At 45.4% G+C, this 16,941-nt stretch overlaps 1 protein-coding gene across 16 annotated transcripts in view; it reads right to left on the minus strand.

Moving 5' to 3' along the window:
- Window positions 1-16,941, minus strand: part of CIT (citron rho-interacting serine/threonine kinase) — a 162,206-nt gene that overhangs the window by 89,891 nt on the left and 55,374 nt on the right. For all 16 annotated transcript variants that reach the window (XM_081790717.1, XM_078435727.2, XM_078435726.2 and 13 more), the window contains one exon: window positions 10,959-11,142. In XM_081790717.1, the coding sequence (XP_081646843.1) occupies window positions 10,959-11,142 (184 nt within the window). The remainder of the gene's footprint in view (window positions 1-10,958; window positions 11,143-16,941) is intronic.

The raw sequence follows: 16,941 nt of genomic DNA on the forward strand, positions 1-16,941 counted from the left end.
TCAACAATCCAAAGAGGTGGGCATTGTCATCCCATGGCAATGAGGCAAAGGAATAGCTGACCCTATGGCCTCTATGTGCTCCTAGCCCATCAGGACGATGTGGGCACAGGTGTGGTGCAGGAGAGCTGGGTTTTGGTTCAAAGTTGGGCTCTGGAACCCAACAGCCATGGGTTCAAATCCCAACTCCGCTACTACTCGGCTGGACAGCCCCAGACAAACCCAAGAAAAGCAACCTGAGAAAACAGCTGCATAGACCCTGAGAGCTCACAGAAGAAAGGGAAATGGATCACTCAGGGAAGGTAACATCTATCCGTGACTGGCTGTGTGCAATCCTGGGAAGGCAAATCCAAGGCTGAGCCCAGGACAGTCCGGGTGCCCAAGAACATCCATTCAGGTTAGACCACAGCCACCCCCCAAAACAGCTCAACGCACACACAAAAGCAACTCTTCCTCCCTTGTTTGGCAGCTCAGGGGGGTAATTACATAGGAGACAGTACAGACGTTAGAGGCCCGGGCTGGTTCATGCTCCGGGCTCGATGAGATGCAGTACAATGAGGATGCTAATAAAAGAACATGCAGCCTGCCCACACATTGCTTGCCTACTCCTCCTGGCCACATCTCGGATACACAGCCAGTTATACCCATGGAGAGAAAAGGCACTTCTGAGCAGCGGGTGCACGCAGCCACCCACCCACACGCAGCAGTGCTGTCTCTTCAAACATGAAGCCAAGTTTGGGTTTTCCTCTTTTTTCCAGCTTCTATTTTCTAGAAAAATTTACTCTGAAATCAACATCTCGTCCTGATATACACATCTGCTTTATAATTATAGAGGCACAAAGAGTATTAGCAGAGGTAATGGTGTATGACACACAGAGGGAAGGTCGGGCTTGGTCGTTTCCGCTGCAGCAAAAAGAATGTTTTCTTAAAATGTGTTAGATGTGACCTAAAAATTGCTTTCCATGTAACTTGAACATTTAAGTACCAATGATAAAAAGAAGTTTTCCCGATGTCTATAATAATCCACAGAACTCAAAAAAAATGCCTTAATACGCTACCAAGAGAATGCTTCATATCAAAAGAAAATACAATCTGTACTTCCATCCTAAAGAAAGTATATGTATTGAGTACTCTCTCATCACTGCTGTAATAATTAAGGTCATGCATAAGCATCAAGCCATCCATTTATTCGCTTAAGAATAGGATCCTAAGACCATAGCAGATGCCACCAGATCACTGAGAGCATAGATCACAAATCACAGATATTCTTGAGATAACCAAGAATGGATACTTGAGTCTAAACCGAGGGGATTCAAAATTAGCTCAGCTGAGGGCCCTACCTTAATTGTGGCCAACAGCACTAAAAATACATGCAACTGCAAGATGTAATATGGTGCAAAAAATAAAACACTCATCAGCATTCTGTTCCAAAAATATATTGGCTTTTAAGATTGAGCATTCTGAAATTTATGAACTAACTTTATAAGCCCATTTCAAAATACACAAGCAGTGTCCGTCATGAACACTTGGAAATATTAAAAATATTGTTCTACTAAAGTTTCAGAGTCTAGCTGGCTTTGGGGCACTCCCACCAACCCACACACATCACATATGCATACACACACACACACACACACACACACACACACACACACACACACACACACACACACACACACCAGAGCAGTGGTCTCCAGTTGGATTAGAGCATTTGCTTTGGAATGATTGATAGGTAACTCAAGAATCATTTACGGGGCGCCTGGTTGGCTCAGTCGGTTAAGCGTCCAACTTCAGCTCAGGTCACAATCTCACGTTTGTGGCTTTGAGCCCCACGTCGGGCTTTGTGCTGACGGCTCAGAGCCCAGAACCCGCTTCGGATTCTGTGTCTCCCTCTCTCTCTGCCCCTCCCCCACTGGCACTCTGTCCCTCTCTCTCTCAAAAAAATAAAAAAAAAAAACATAAAAAAAGAATCATTTATTAAAAATCACATTATTAATGAAAGCGTAGACTCGTGATTTCCAATACAGTCTCCACCTCTAAGGCAGTGCTAGCTCTGTGGGTCACCGTCACTGACAGACTTCCACCTCCTCCCTGGATGGCTGCAGTGACCTAACCAACCTCCTCGAGTCCAATTCTTGTTGCCCTTCCATCCACCACACAGCGGTCAATGAGAACCACATCTACCATGTCCCTACTCCAAACCCAAACCTGAAGACCTGTCTTGCCTCAACTCTGACCCCACTCCCCATGCATCCCGAAGCTCCAACTACCCCACTGGGCTCTGTGCTCACTGGATGCCCACAGGCTAGTCCCGGCCTCAGGCACCAGCATGGTCATAGAACCCCTATCCCGGGTTCTAATTTCTTCACAGCCCTCACCATCATCTGAAAATCTTTTATGAACTTATTTATCCTCTGTCTCCCCCAACAGAATGCTAGCTTCTTGAGAGCAAGGACCTTGTCCGTCAGTTACGCCATAAGCCCTAGAACATATTTGTGGAGGGAACCAATGCGTGAATGAAGGGTATGCCAAATATTCCTGTGCACCAGGCAGCCTCAGTTTAAAGGTTACAGTGGCCAAGGGAATCCAAACAAGTCCACCGAATTAACGTTGGCACGATAAAGCTTTCTGGCCCTCGCTCGGGAGATGCCCAGACACGCTGGTTCTAGGACAGCAGTGTCACGATGACACACACACTGTCCCCTCCAGGGGACACTCAAACACTGGAGGGGGCGGGGAGTGCATGACACCCAGGTTGGGCACAGCACCAAGTTCCAGACTCCACTGGAAACCGGATCCGACCAGAAGCCTTGAGCACGTTTTAGGGAAGGAACCGGTTTAGCCAACACATCATGGACTCCATTCAGAGTAAAAAAAATTGGATGGTGATATTAGGACATCTGTCAGGCACCCCACGTGGAGCCTGATTCTCTCAATGGGCAGAAACCAGCAAGATGTCTTTATAAAGTCAAGCAGGGAAGAAAGGAGAAGTGAAAGTATTCCTAGGCCCATCCTCATCCCCAAAATAACAAGACTACAAAATGGACACTCGCTCCGCTCCAGGTGCTAACGCTACATGCTTTGTGTGTTCCTAGCAGGTGGGCGCTGTAACAACTCCCACTTTATATACCTAAGGGGACTGATGCTGGGAGAATTTAAATGGCCTCATTCACACAGGTGGTGAGAGGCAGAGGCTAGAACCCACATCTACCTGATTCCAAAGCCCGGACTTCTAATGAGTGTACCACAGTCTGTCCCCCGAAATAAAGAATATTTATGTCAACTCTAAAGTTAAACGTGGGAAAAGTTGGCCACTCTCTGCCACACGCAAGGTGCGAACTTTAGTAAGTGACCCAAGCTCCATGAGCAGTATCTGTATCTGTAAAAGATTGGGTGGCTGAGATTAAACGAGAATGTTTGTCAAGCACTTGGAATAGTGTGTGGCGCAGTGAATTTTCAGTCAGATCCACTTTCTCACCTTTATTATTAGGCTAGCCTGCAGGTCCCGCATAATCCAGGGAAATCATGAGTGTTAGAGGCAGAAGAGCGCAGTGGTTCTGGAGGCAGCCAGCTATGGGTCTACGTCTTAGATGTGTTACTACCTGCAAGACCTCAGGAAAAGACCTTACCCCGGCTGAGCCTCAGTGTCCTCATCTGTAAAATGGGGATCACACCTGCTACCTCACAGAGTCATGGCAATACTGTGAAGACTTTGTGAGCTAATGCATGTAAATGCATTCAGCATAGCTCCGGGCACACAAGAAGTGCTCCATAGAGGACAGCATCCATTAGCACTTGTATAAACTGTGCAGAAGGAATTGGCATAATCCCTGGCTACTTTAGTGTAATTCAATTTGAAAAATGTTCTTTGAAGACCTTCCAAGGGCAAGGCACTTTTTCAGGCAAAAGGTGGAAGACATGGTCCCTGTCCTCAATGAGCACTGAGCAATGTGACCAGGCACAGGGGACAAGAAGGAGGTACGAATGAAAAAGGAAGGCTGGGGGTCTTGGCATGCCAGGCTTGAATACCAAGTTCTGGAGCGGCCATTAATTCTGTGCACACTGTGATGCCACTGAAGGTCTGAGCAGGAGAATGACATCATCCAACTTGTGCTTTGGAAGAATTCCATCCTCTGTGAAGAATGGATCAGATCTGGGAAAACTGGAGGCAGAGGAATCGGTTAGGAGACTACTGCAATAGTCCAAGCAAAATTCCATGAGGGGTGACGGTAAGGACAGAAAGACGGGCACAGATCCAAGTATCATCCTAGAGGTGTAACTTAGAGGACTTGGCAAATGATGGGCTGGTGGGGGAGATGGAACAGATCTCTTGTCTACAAGGCTAGAAAAAGTGGTAGTTTCTCAAATGAAATGAGAAAACCAAAACTGGCACCTACTGGCTTACTGAGTGAGCACACAAGTCTGTCTGTGTTGGGAGGGAACAGAGTACAGGGATGTTGAGAAACTGGTAGAACGTCCTGGCAATAATGAACACAGGACATTCTGGGAGGAAGGCCACGGGGAAAGAAGAGTGTAAGTCAAGGAACCGAATGAGATCAGCAAGAACGGGCTAAAAAGGTTAACTGAGGATGGAACTTGAGACAGCGCAACATTTCAAGGACCTGGAACAGACGATGACAGCCAAGAAGCAGTGAGATTGGCAGTCAGAGAGGTAGGAGGGAAACCCGAGTTTCCACGACGCAGAAGTGAAGCCGGCAGAAAGTTTCAAGACACGTGCGGTAACTGACGATATCGTGTGGCACGGTGGGGATCACTGGCTTTGGTGGTTGAGTGCAATCCGTGGCTTCTCAGGTAGTAATTCCGTAAGGTTGTAGAGACTGGAAAAGAGGCACAGAGTGCAGGCTATTCTTCCAGGAAGCTGGTCAGAGAAAGGAAGGTGACAGAGGTCAGGAGACAAAAGACAAGGAAAACAGAGAGAACGGAGAGAAATTCACTTAGGCGATGGAAGAAGTGCCAAACTGGCGCAGAGCTTGGGAACACACAGCACCATTTAGTCAATTACTGTCTTCTTAAGGGATCCGAGGCAACCATGCAAATTAGCATGTGTAGGCCAGCAAAAAACGCACTTGACAGATCTTTTGGAGTCTAATCTTCAGGATTGGGCTAGGCTCGTTTGGATTACATTTCCTAAAGGTATCTTTAAGACAAACAAGAAGGCGGCAGAATGGTCCTGCCAGGCCCGCGAGGCAAGCACGCACAGTCTAAATAGAGAACAGAATAAGGCAAGTAGAACAAGATGTGCTTGACTAAAGGAAAGAAGAAATGGAGTGAGTGAGAGGACAGAACCCAACTCAACAAACAGAGGTGAACATCAGGTATCCGGTCTGGATGACAGTGGAATAGAAACACCACAGGGCACTTGAGGGCAGGAACCACGGGCAGGAGCTAGTTACGGTTTTTGAAACTGGGGAAGCACAGAGGATGCACACCTTTGTGTACCAGAGCGCATTCTGTTATTGTCGCTATTTTTTTTTTTTTTTTAATCAAAACACAGACGAGGCTCTTTGCAAGGGATCTGGAGGTAGCACACACAATAACAAACAGCCCCGGGCCAGATGTGGAAAGGAAGATAGTTTTTAAGGGAAGACTCCCCACCATCCTAAGTATTTCAGTAAAAAGGAAGTAGGACTGTTTGGAGCATTCAGGCCATCTTCCCCTGGAATAAGCCATCGCCAAGATAAATGACAGAAGGTGGCTGAAAGTACAAAACATAGATTTGCATAGACATGGATCACAGAGTCACCAATAAATTGAAAGCTGCAGCCACAAAAATGATTTGGACCGATTCACCAAATGCTTATTGAGCATCTTGTATATGATCGGCCTGAAGACATGGTGGAGAGCAAGGTCAATGCAATTCCCTGTGAATTGCTTACACTCAAGCAAAGAAGAACTTTCAGGGAGAGAGTATATCTGCGTGCATTTACGTACACACACACACACACACACACACACACACACAGACACACACACACACCAGGGAAGAGTCTTGAAATGAGAGGAAGAAGAAATTAAAAAAAAAAAAAAAATCCAAGAGCTACGTAGTCTACCTACTCAAAAAATTTGCAGAGATTGAAAACAAAATCCAGCAATTAGTCTGCTTGCCAGCTCTCATTCTGCCCTGACTCCAACCCCATTGCCCATATCATTCCCCACACTGGGCCTCCACTTCCAACAAGCACGTAAACCTGGGGACCCCACACAAATCTCCTAATTTCTCCTTTGGGCAGCATTGATACTTGGCAGCACAGCACAGTGGCTAAGAGACTCTGGAGCTGCCACATTATCTGGGTTCAACTTCCACCTGAGCAACTCAGAGCTGCCTGACCTTGGGGTAAATCGCTTAATCTCTCCGTGCCTCAGTTTCCTTACACGTAAAATGGGAATGATGACAGATCCTTCCTTGTAGGCCATCGTGCAGTTTAAATGAGTCAATCTGTGTAAAATGCTTAAAATAGAGCCTGTAACAGAGTTGGTGCCCTATAAGGACAAGCCTTGTTACCACTTGACCCACTTGAAATGTTCTCTACATTTCTCTCCCCCCACCCAAATCCACTGGTTTAAAAAGTCAGATATTTTACATCCCATTAGTGGGCTCACACGCTCAGTTTCCAACACAGGCATTTACTGAGGATCTACCATGTCCTGTGCTCCAGGAGAACTGGGATCAATCAGACCCAGTCCTGCTCTTGAGATCACAGTCAACTTGGGGAAACGGACAGACATTCCAATGAAGATCATTACCGTAACTTGGCAAGAACTATGAACTGGCATTACCCATTAAGCATCTCCCGCAATGGAGGCTGCCCTCCTCTCTTGACTCCTAAAGCAGTCAGGTATCCCATCTGTACCATGATATTCTGCAGGAAAGGTGTTTGCTCTGTGTCCCCTGGACTATTTCACACATATGTGCCTTGACTTGTTCAACTTGATAGAAAGGAACCCGTTCTGGGACTGGGCCTCCTAATTCTGTCCCCCAGTCCACTCCATCCCCACGACTACCTCTTACCTACAGGTATCTGGCAAATGCATATTAACCTGTGGTTGGTTAGGATGTTTAAGCTTCTCTAGCATTAAACTTCCAGGGCCTGGGAAGCTGGGTTTCTGCTCTGGCATGACCAGACTACTTAATATTGCTGAGTTCCTTCCATATCCTCTCAGTATAAATAGGACACTATGCATCTACAGACTAACAAATTAGTAATAACAAAAATAATAGTAAATGTTTACTGAGACTTTTTCATGTTCCAAGTACTAGATCAAGTACTTCTGTGTTTCACATAATCCTCCCGAAAGCCCTAAGACAAAGGGAACATTATTACTCCACCTTTGCTGTAGAGGAAACAGACATGCAAAGAGGTCCCGATGGAGCAAGGAAGAGGCACCAAAACCTGGTTCTCTGAAAATCTGGGAAGGTAATGGTGGGAAGCCATTTCTCGTTCCTCTAAGCGTTTAGATGGCTGGCACCAAAATGAAACTTCAGATCACCCAGAAGGAAAGTAAAGAGCCCAGAGCCAAAAGGAAGTGAGAGCCCCTTCCTAAAAACAGCCTATTCAGGCACTGGCATCCCACAGATTTCAGCCTCCCTGACATCTCTTTGCTCCTCTAAGATTTCAAAGTTCTCCAAAAGCATCAAACCAGCATGTGTACAACTAGCACAAAATATAAAACCAACTGGCTTTTTCCTTCTAGAGTTTATACTGAAGGTTTGAAGACATGCACTGTTTCAGCAAATGAGGCAGTATTTCAGATCTAGGAGGAAGAAGGGATCTAAAGACATATACCCCATGCTGACAAGGGAGGGAGGGAGGGAGAACTGGGATGCATTTTATTTTTAAACCTTTAACATATATCTTTAACATATTGTAAAATTCAAGCAAACAGAGGCTCAGAGAAACATCCAAGCATTCAGAGCTTGGGGATGTGACTTGGGTTATCGTCAGTTAAAAAGAAAAAGAGGCACGAGGACAGACACTCCCTCACTCTCCAGCACCAGTTTCGCCAGAATCCCACCCCAGAGACAACCAAAACTAATCCTGTGGAACCTCTCCTGCTCCCTCCACTCAAGCTGCGAGGAACGCCCACGATCCCTCAGACACAGAACGCTGAGATCAAGATTCTTGCTAAGTCTAAAATAATGATGCACTCAATGCCTGGCTTAAAAACTGTCTGTGGTCCCAGGAAAGGATCCTAAAAAGCGACCAACGATCACAGCAATTAAAACCACTCTCACCACCAGAGTCTCCATGAAAACTCCTCATTCATTCAGCTCCTCCTCTGAACATTTCATGCAATTCACCAGTAACAGATCTGGGGTCAATTTACCCAGCCTCCACACAGCAGCATCTGCTATTTCCCCGGTGGTGTGAAGAGTGAGTAGCGGCACAGGTAATCCCTGTGTGTAAATAAAAACCTGTGACGCTGAAAACAGGGGTGGGGAGAAGGAGGAACTCGGGAAGAAATAGCAGGTCCCTGGTGGCAGTGGTGGGACCCCCAGAAAATGCCTCCTCCCACCTCTCAGTGTATTTGTATATATGTCCCCAGCACTGCAGGAGCTTCTAATTAATTTCATCACTGCCTCTTTTATGGAATTTCCACATAATGATAATGTGATCTGTCCAGGGTCACCTACACCCAACAGGTGGAGCGAACTCCTAAAATGATGCTATGGGTTTCACCCATAGGGCTGCCCGCGGCAAGAAGAGCCCAATCCAACAGCGAGATCACACTAAAAGACACGAGATGAAAGAAAATCTTTCTGATTCCAACCCCAAACTGCCATGGAAAAGACATTAAAGTTCCCCAAAGACAGGAATACTCCAACCCCATCTTCCAGATGAGACATACACGAATTCATGTGCAGGCACTTTTTTTTTTTCTTTTTTTCTTTTTTTCTTTTTTAGGAGAATCTTATTAAGCATTCTGTTGGGGCATGAACAGAAGCTCGTCTTATGCTCTAGAGATGTACCGTGAACTATCAAAGGTGAAATAGCCGATCTTCAAATACAATGAGCAGTAGAAACGTGATCGGGGGGGGGGGGGGGGGGGGGAAGAATCATGAGCAAATTAAACCAACAAATATTTATCGAGTGCCTGGGCCTGGAGACTGAGATGTCCCTGTCAGAGAGCTCCCTTAACTGAGCTCTCCATGAGAAGCAGATGCAAATTCAGGCTTCCAGAACCATATGCCATTAATCACACACCGCTTCAGATTAATTGCAATGCCTAAGATCTCCCACATCATTCTGCCCTTTTGCCCCCAAAATCGAATTCCCTCAAGTCCTCCCTAATTTTTCAGATCACTAGTACCCCAAGCAAGCTTTCACCATGAGCCAGCCAGCCCACTGCTAACCAGAACTAGAACTCTCCCCACATCTCCCTCCAGCCCGATCTGTGACCTTCAGCGTGCCGCGTGCGTCGACGTTAAGCTGCCCCCCAGCCACACGTTCTTTACCATCAGGCCTCCACCTCTGCCCTGCTCTTCAGATGCCCTGCTGGGCTATTTCAAATCCATCTGATGGCACATTCAACAGCTAGTGAGCTCTCTGCCTCTCCTCCTACCATCCAGATTGTTTTGGGGCTGCAGAGCAAATTAGTCGGAAAGGCACAGCCAACGCCACCAAAATCTAACCCCAAATATTTAGCCGGCCCCCCGGGGAAGGAGGAAAGTAGGACCATGGCGGCATCTTTCAACATAAAAATCTCTCTCCAATTGAATCACAACCCACAACCCTATTTCATATCGAGTGCCCAATTCTCCACAATGGTCTGAGATCTTTTGAGGAACGTTAGTGTCAAAATAGCACCCATGGGGAGACACCATCCAAGAACCAACGCATGCTTTCAAATCGATATCTTAACTACAAGCACAACAAATCAGGAATGGATGCTGCCAAGGAGAAAATCAAATTCTGCTCGTCTCCTAAGTGGGCAGCAACTAATTACCTAACATTACCCCAAGAGCCTCCAAGTGAGAAAGCCAGGGCATCGGGGGAATAGCACAGCTAGTCCAAAACCTTCCCGAGGAACTCGTGCCTCTGAACGCAGAATGTCATCGGATCACAGAACGAGGCAAGACACTGAGCTCCGACATCCACAGAAGCTACTGAATTTGAGAGAAATTCCAGGAGGCTGGAAGCCAGGACCCTACGGTCCTGAGTGCAGCGTTAACGCATTTTTCACGAGCTTTTTCAAGAACGGAGAAGAGACCTATCATGTCAAGAGGTTTACAGTGATGTTTATACTTCCATTTTCTAGTCTCTTGGTTTGTTTGGTTTTTTTCCCCTAAGAAGCCCAATTTCTGTGAATCAATGACTCGGCGACATCATACTCCCTCCCGGTGGCTCGCGGTAACGGGGCTCTCTCTGGTAACCAGCGCTCCGCCAGCTCAAAAAGGCTCAGCTGCCAGATCCCTGATCTTGCAGCAGACTTCGAGCGGAGCCGAGCACCATCTATCTGTTAGAGCTTGGGTACAGCCACTTGCAGCTCAGCTAAGCCATCATAAACCTTTAGCTTATGAGATCTCGCTCAATACAGCCAAGATAGCAACCTCCACCCACCCACCTGAGAGGGAGACGGATGAACAGAAGGATAAATAGACGGACAGCTCACTTGAACCCTGCACGTTTCTCCTTCCACCAAGCATTTGCACTGCTAGGTAATCCCCCACTATTTCCTCTCCTCTAAAGAAGACCAAACACTGAAAAACTAACCCAAAGTACCCAATTGACAATTATGATGCTAGGGAGAGGAAGAGGGACCTGAAACACAGCAAAATGAGAATATGAACATTCTGCCCCACCAAAGCCCAGACAGGTAAACTGCTCCTCCAATGCAGGCTGATTAACAGCTTCCCTTCACTGCACTCCCCCCACCCCGCCACCTCCCCCCCACCACCTTTGCATCAGTGCAGGTCCTCAGAAAGTCAAATTTTCACTTACTCAGATCTACCAAGAATTCCCAGTGCCTTGCTATACGAAAACCCCACAAACGGCAGTTCTTCGCCCGAGAAACCGGAGAGGTTCAGCTGGCGCGGAGAGGATGAAACCCACGAATTCTTCTCTGGTTCATCAAAATTGGAGGTGTCATCATCAGACTTGAGGGTGGGAACGAAGGGGGGAGGAGCTGGTTAAAGGAAAACAAGAAGAGGGGGAGAGGAAAATTCAGACGGATTCGACACTGTTGCGGAGAAAATCGTCTTACTCCTTCAGCGGCTCCCGATGGCACTGCAGCGCCTGCTTTCAATCTAGCTCACACAGGCAGACCCAGCCTTGGCTCTTACAGCAACAAGAGATTAACCCCTTCTCTGCCAACATGGCCACCAACCGGCAGTTAGGCTGCCTTCCCCGCCGGGGTAAAACTGAAGGAGAAACTCAAACAGGTCACTTGCTGGAACAAAAGCACTTGGGGAACTCATGTGAGCAAGCGGCTCGTTCGTGAGATTTCCAGAACGCTTCGACAGAGCGTCAGGCTGGCGGGTGCCAGCATGCCAGCTGACCTACACCTATTTGTTTGCTCTCCTGGACAGCTCTAAGTCATTAATATTTAGTGTTACCCACTGAAATAAGATGGCATGTATACATTTCGTGGACTAACCGGGATGAGAGGAAGGAGCAGGGGAGGGGATCTGGGAGGTGTGTAACTCATGTTAGGGAAGCACTGCAGTCTAGCTCATTCATATCCAGAGGAGTATGCTCGGAGCTCTTATCAACCACTTTTTTTTTTTTTTAGTTCATTATCCCTCCTCCCCACCTCAATCATGCTGCCCGAATCCACCGCAGTTTAATCAGCATAATGAAACACCAGCCAAATAAAGTTCTTCCCGATGATTTACAGCACCCCTGCGCGCTGATGGTGTAAATGCACCGATGGGCATCGGCGTCCTACCTCGTTAAGGCATGACTCCCAGCTAGGGGCATCTTACATCTTCTCCACTTCCTGCAGACCTACTAAGCTCTCTCGGTCAGGGACGGGGGACACTCGCCCATCAGTCACCAGGAAGCTGCCCATTGTGGTGGGCTCCGGGGGGTGGAGCGGGCCAGAAGCGTTACCATGGCTGCAGGCTGAGGCGTCAGTGGCGAACCGGCCGGTTGAGTTGGCAAGCCGGGCATCACAGCCCCCGCAGTGCAGGCTTCATGCTCCCCACTCTGTGCGTGCTCTGGCTGTAACCCCACCTGGCTGCCTGCGTGGCAGGGGCCAATGCTGATCCAAGTGACAGAGCCGCATGAGTCACTGCCGGAGCTTGCTACAGCGCCCCCTAGGACAGTTGTCACAGTCCAGGCTTCCTTTTTAACCCCTCGTTTTCTGAACTAAGCTGTGCACCAGACAGGAGCAGCAGTCTTGTTTTCAGCTTACAGACCCAAGAGAATCTGTTTCCAAAGTACCCCAATGACAACAATATCGGAAGCAATGCCGGGGAGCAGATGGGAGTGGTGAGGGCTTGGGGGGAGGGGGTCAGGAAAGGAAGCCTCCACCAGGAGGTCTGGCTGCTCCTGGAAAGTGCCCAGGGGCATTCGCTGAGCTTCAGGTACACCCGAGATGAGGCTGGAGACTGAAAACATAGAAGGCACTACCAGAAAATTATTTAACACCTCCAAGCTCTCAAGAGAATTTAAATCTTCCCTGTTAGCATCAGAATCTACTTGCTTAATACTTTAAAAATTAGCTGATGGAAAGAAAAATTACACTGAATGCTTCAGCCCACATCCCATGTGTACTTCCAACAATATAGCCTCAAATCCAACCTGATTTCAATTACCTCATATTTTTTTTAAGCAAAAAGAAAAAGAATGGAAATTACATTTCATAAGGAGAAAGAGAAGTTTTCCATGCCAAAAAACTTCAGATAAAGACTGAGGAAATATATGGAGATTCGCAGATGATACGAATATGGAAGCATTGTCATTAATGGAACCTTACTTTAAAATCTGAGTGGGTTCCGCCGGGGTGGCTCGGTTGGTTGGGCAGCCAACTTCAGCTCAGGTCATGATCTTGTGGTCCATGAGTTCGAACCCCACGTCAGGCTCTGTGCTGACGGCTCAGAGCCTGGAGCCTGCTTCAGATTCTGTGTCCCCCCCTCTCTCTCTGCCCCTTCCCACTCGTGCTCTGTCTCACTCTCTCAAAAATAAATGTTAAAAAAAATTTTTTTTTAATCTGAGTGGGTTCAAATCTCAGCTCCACCACTTGTCGGCTCTGTGACTTTGGGAAAGTCACTTAACCTCTCTGAGCCTCATTTTCAACATAGAGACAACTTGCTCAAAGGGCTGTTGGGAGGTTTAAATGAAAAAACTCTGTGTAAAGTGTTTGGTGTATTTCTTTGCATTCAGTAAACACTCCGTAAAGATCACCTGCTATTGTCGTTATTGCACACACGAGATACACGTTCATGACAGATCCTGCGGTTATTGAAGGCTAGCGAGACACAGCACAATCTGTGTTGCAAATTCTTCTTCCCTGGGCAAATGACACACACACTCATGTGGATGTTTGTGTTTATCATATCATTTCATTCCTAACAGAAGTTTAATTCCCTTTCCACGATATACTAATTTATCTTTGGGAGACTAAAATAGAATTCCATTTCTGAGTGAGGAGTATGATTAATATAGGGGTAGGAGCCACCCTCTGTGAAATAATTATGATTTAGAAATTCTGTACCATAAAATAAGATTTCTCTTAAAAACTCCATCATGCTCAAAGCTAGCCCATATGGTCGAGATTAGAAAAAGGGACAATCTTCAATAAAAGGAAGGAGAAGTCAACATGAAATATACCAGATGGTAACAGGTGAGATAGTCACAAGACAGATTAAAAGCTAGGGATATAAAGCTCTAGACAGGTAGTCAGTTGAGTACAACAGGAAAGTCTGAAAAGGAGGGCTTATAAGGGCCACACTTAGGCAAGAAAAGAGCCAGAGCCTCAAGCCAAAAAGAAATGAGCAAATTGGAAATTATCTATCCACCAGAAAGTGACAAGGATGTTTCCCCTTGACCAAGATCCTTTAGGGGGAAAGAAATAAACTGGCTATTAAAACTGTAATCCCAGGTAGGATGTCTGTATTTATAGTATCCTGTATAGTTTGGGAACTACAAAACAAGAGATTAACACCAATACTGGCCCAGGATCACTGAGCCCTGAGGGCAATGGTAGACACAACAGGAGAACAACTTGTGGGGACACTCACAATCCAGGGCGTGCGCGCGCGCACACACACACACACACACACACACACACACACACACAGTCCCTGCTAGAAATGAGTTTACGATAAAAAAGTAAAAACCAACAACTACGTATATTGAGGAAAAAGAAACCACACAAACCACCACAAAAGAGCATCCTCACATATAAGAAATGAGAAAATCAGCCTTCCAAAAACTGCAGATAAAACACAATCTGAAATGGGCCATAAAATAAATTTATTACCAAGGTAGATGAGTAGAAACTCCAATAAAAGAACAGGATACTCTCAAAAAAGGACCACATACATTAAAAGGAACCAAATAGAAACTTAAAAAATGAAAAGTTATTGAATTCAAAGTTAAAACTCACTGAATGCATTAAATAGACGATTAGACACAGCCTAAGAGACCTGAAGAAATCACATAGACCCACGCTTTTCAAAGTGTGATCTGCAGACTGGCAACATCAGCATCACCTGGGACTTGGTTAGAACTACAGATTCTCTGGTTCTGCCCCCACATCCACTGAGGCAGAACCTGCGTAATAACAAGATCTGCAAGTGGAGAAGTGCCAACAAAGAGACAAGACTCGAGAGATCAAGAGACAAAGAATGAGAAGGTTCAATACATGTTTTAACAGGTGCACCAGAAAGAGTAAAGTAGCTCAAAGTCTGGATGCCACATTTTGAAAGGATTATGTAAAACTTGGTCAAATCTAAAGATGACAAAGTATGTGACCACATCTGTCGTGGGGGTCTAATCCTCCTTTCATGTACCTTATAGGAAATGTTCCCTTTTTAAAAAAAATTTTTTTTAATGTTTATTTATTTTTCAAAGAGAGAGAGAGAGATAGAGCATGAGTAGGGAAGGGGCAGAGAGGGAGACACAGAATCCGAAGCAGGCTCTAGGCTCCAAGCTGTCAGCACAGAGCCCGACATGAAGCTCGAACCCATGAGCTGTGAGATCATGACCTGACCCGAAGTCAGATGCTTAACCGACTGAGCCACCCAGGCACCCCTGGAAATGTTCCTTTTTTGATTTCCATAAAATGTAATTTTTTTTCTTTAAAAAAGGTATTAATAGGTCACTGGATTTGAGTCTATGTTGATGGAGGTACATATTACATCTGAGAACATAGTATAGTGCCAGGCACACAGTAGGTGCTGAACAGGTATATAATTAAATAACTAGAAAATGAATCTTGGAAAGAGAGCACCTAGCATAATACAGGCTACAAAGAAGTTATTTGATATTTGAGTTAAATGAAGAGGCTTTAAAAGTGGAGATTTTTCTGTCTGAAAAATATGTTAATGAGTGCCTATAGTAATATTTTCTGATACTGTATTATGAAATCATCATCTCACCCCCCCATACCCACCACATTCAATAATGACAAATCAGAAGTCATATATTAAGATCAACTGTTCATTGGCAAAAGCCATTAAGGAAAAAAAAAAAAACTTTTCCTATATATTTTAAAAAATAAATCAGCCTGTGCATGAGGTCTCATCAGGGCACTTTCCCTGTAGTGGCAAGGGCTATGCAAGCAAGTTCTGGAGTGTTCCCCCACCCCCACCCCCAATTATAAGATAGATGGCAGAACAAGGTTTTCAGAAACAAAGAGCTATTTTAGGAGCTTTAGTTAATCTCTCTCCTATAAATTCTCTCTCTTTTCTTTAATCCTGACATTCATTAGAAGCTTTTGGGGGAAAAAAATTGAAATGCCTTCAAATTAAAAACAAAACAAAACAAAAGGCAAATAACAAGGAAAAGAGAACCAAATGTATTTGTCCTGTTAGACCTACTTATTTCTAACATAGTCCACCGAGCTCCATTTACCCCATTCCCACCTTTAATTTTCCAGGATACCATGCAAGCAACAATATTACAAATATAAGGGATTATCTAATTTTGGTATAGTGTTTAGTGCCTGCTTTCCCCACTGGAACACGAGCTCCATGAGGGGGAAGACAATGTCGTGCTCACGATTACACACCCAACACCTGGCTGTCCTTATTCAATGTTCAATATCTGTTCGGTTAAAGGAATGAATGATTAACAAGAACCCTAGATGTGTGGTAATTTCTTAAGCCTAATGGGCTATTTCATGCAAGTGCCGCTTTAGGAAACCTAGAGTACCTGATTTAGTCATGAAGAATTGGCACGTTAAAAAACAAGTACGACAACAAAAATCCGAACTAGATATAGCTCATGAAACTCCTATGACTTTTAATCATCACTGTGAGTTACACACACTGGTGAATTGTGTGTGGCAGAAGCAGAAGATGAATAATGGCCAACGTGGTGTCATAAAAGACAAAGGCACATAAATAAATATTGTGTAATGATATAATGAAGCAGGACTGTGCCTGGAACACAGTGGGCATTCGACATTAAATCAAAAACATTTTCAACTTTGTTCTATCTTCCATGATGTCCCACACCTTAAGAAAAAAAAAAAAGGTAATTCATTTATTAGATGCCACGTTCAAAACTAAAAGGAAGACGACCAGAAAATTAGCCATCTTCCAATTCCTTAAAATCTGAAGTACCAATGCGATCACACTTACCCATGGTACAAAGGCAGAGAACTGCAAAGTATGTGAAGAGGAGGCTATTTATGTCATTTAGAGGTCAAGGTGTGGGTATGAAAAGCAGAGATATATAAATGGAGCGCTGGCAAGTTCTGCAGAAGGGGATACAGTGAATTTTGTGTGTTCCTGTGGGAAAGTGTCATGGAGGT

The sequence above is a fragment of the Panthera onca genome, chromosome D3 (assembly GCF_046562875.1).
Source record: "Panthera onca isolate mPanOnc1 chromosome D3, mPanOnc1 haplotype 2, whole genome shotgun sequence".
In the NCBI taxonomy this organism is placed as follows: domain Eukaryota; kingdom Metazoa; phylum Chordata; class Mammalia; order Carnivora; family Felidae; genus Panthera; species Panthera onca.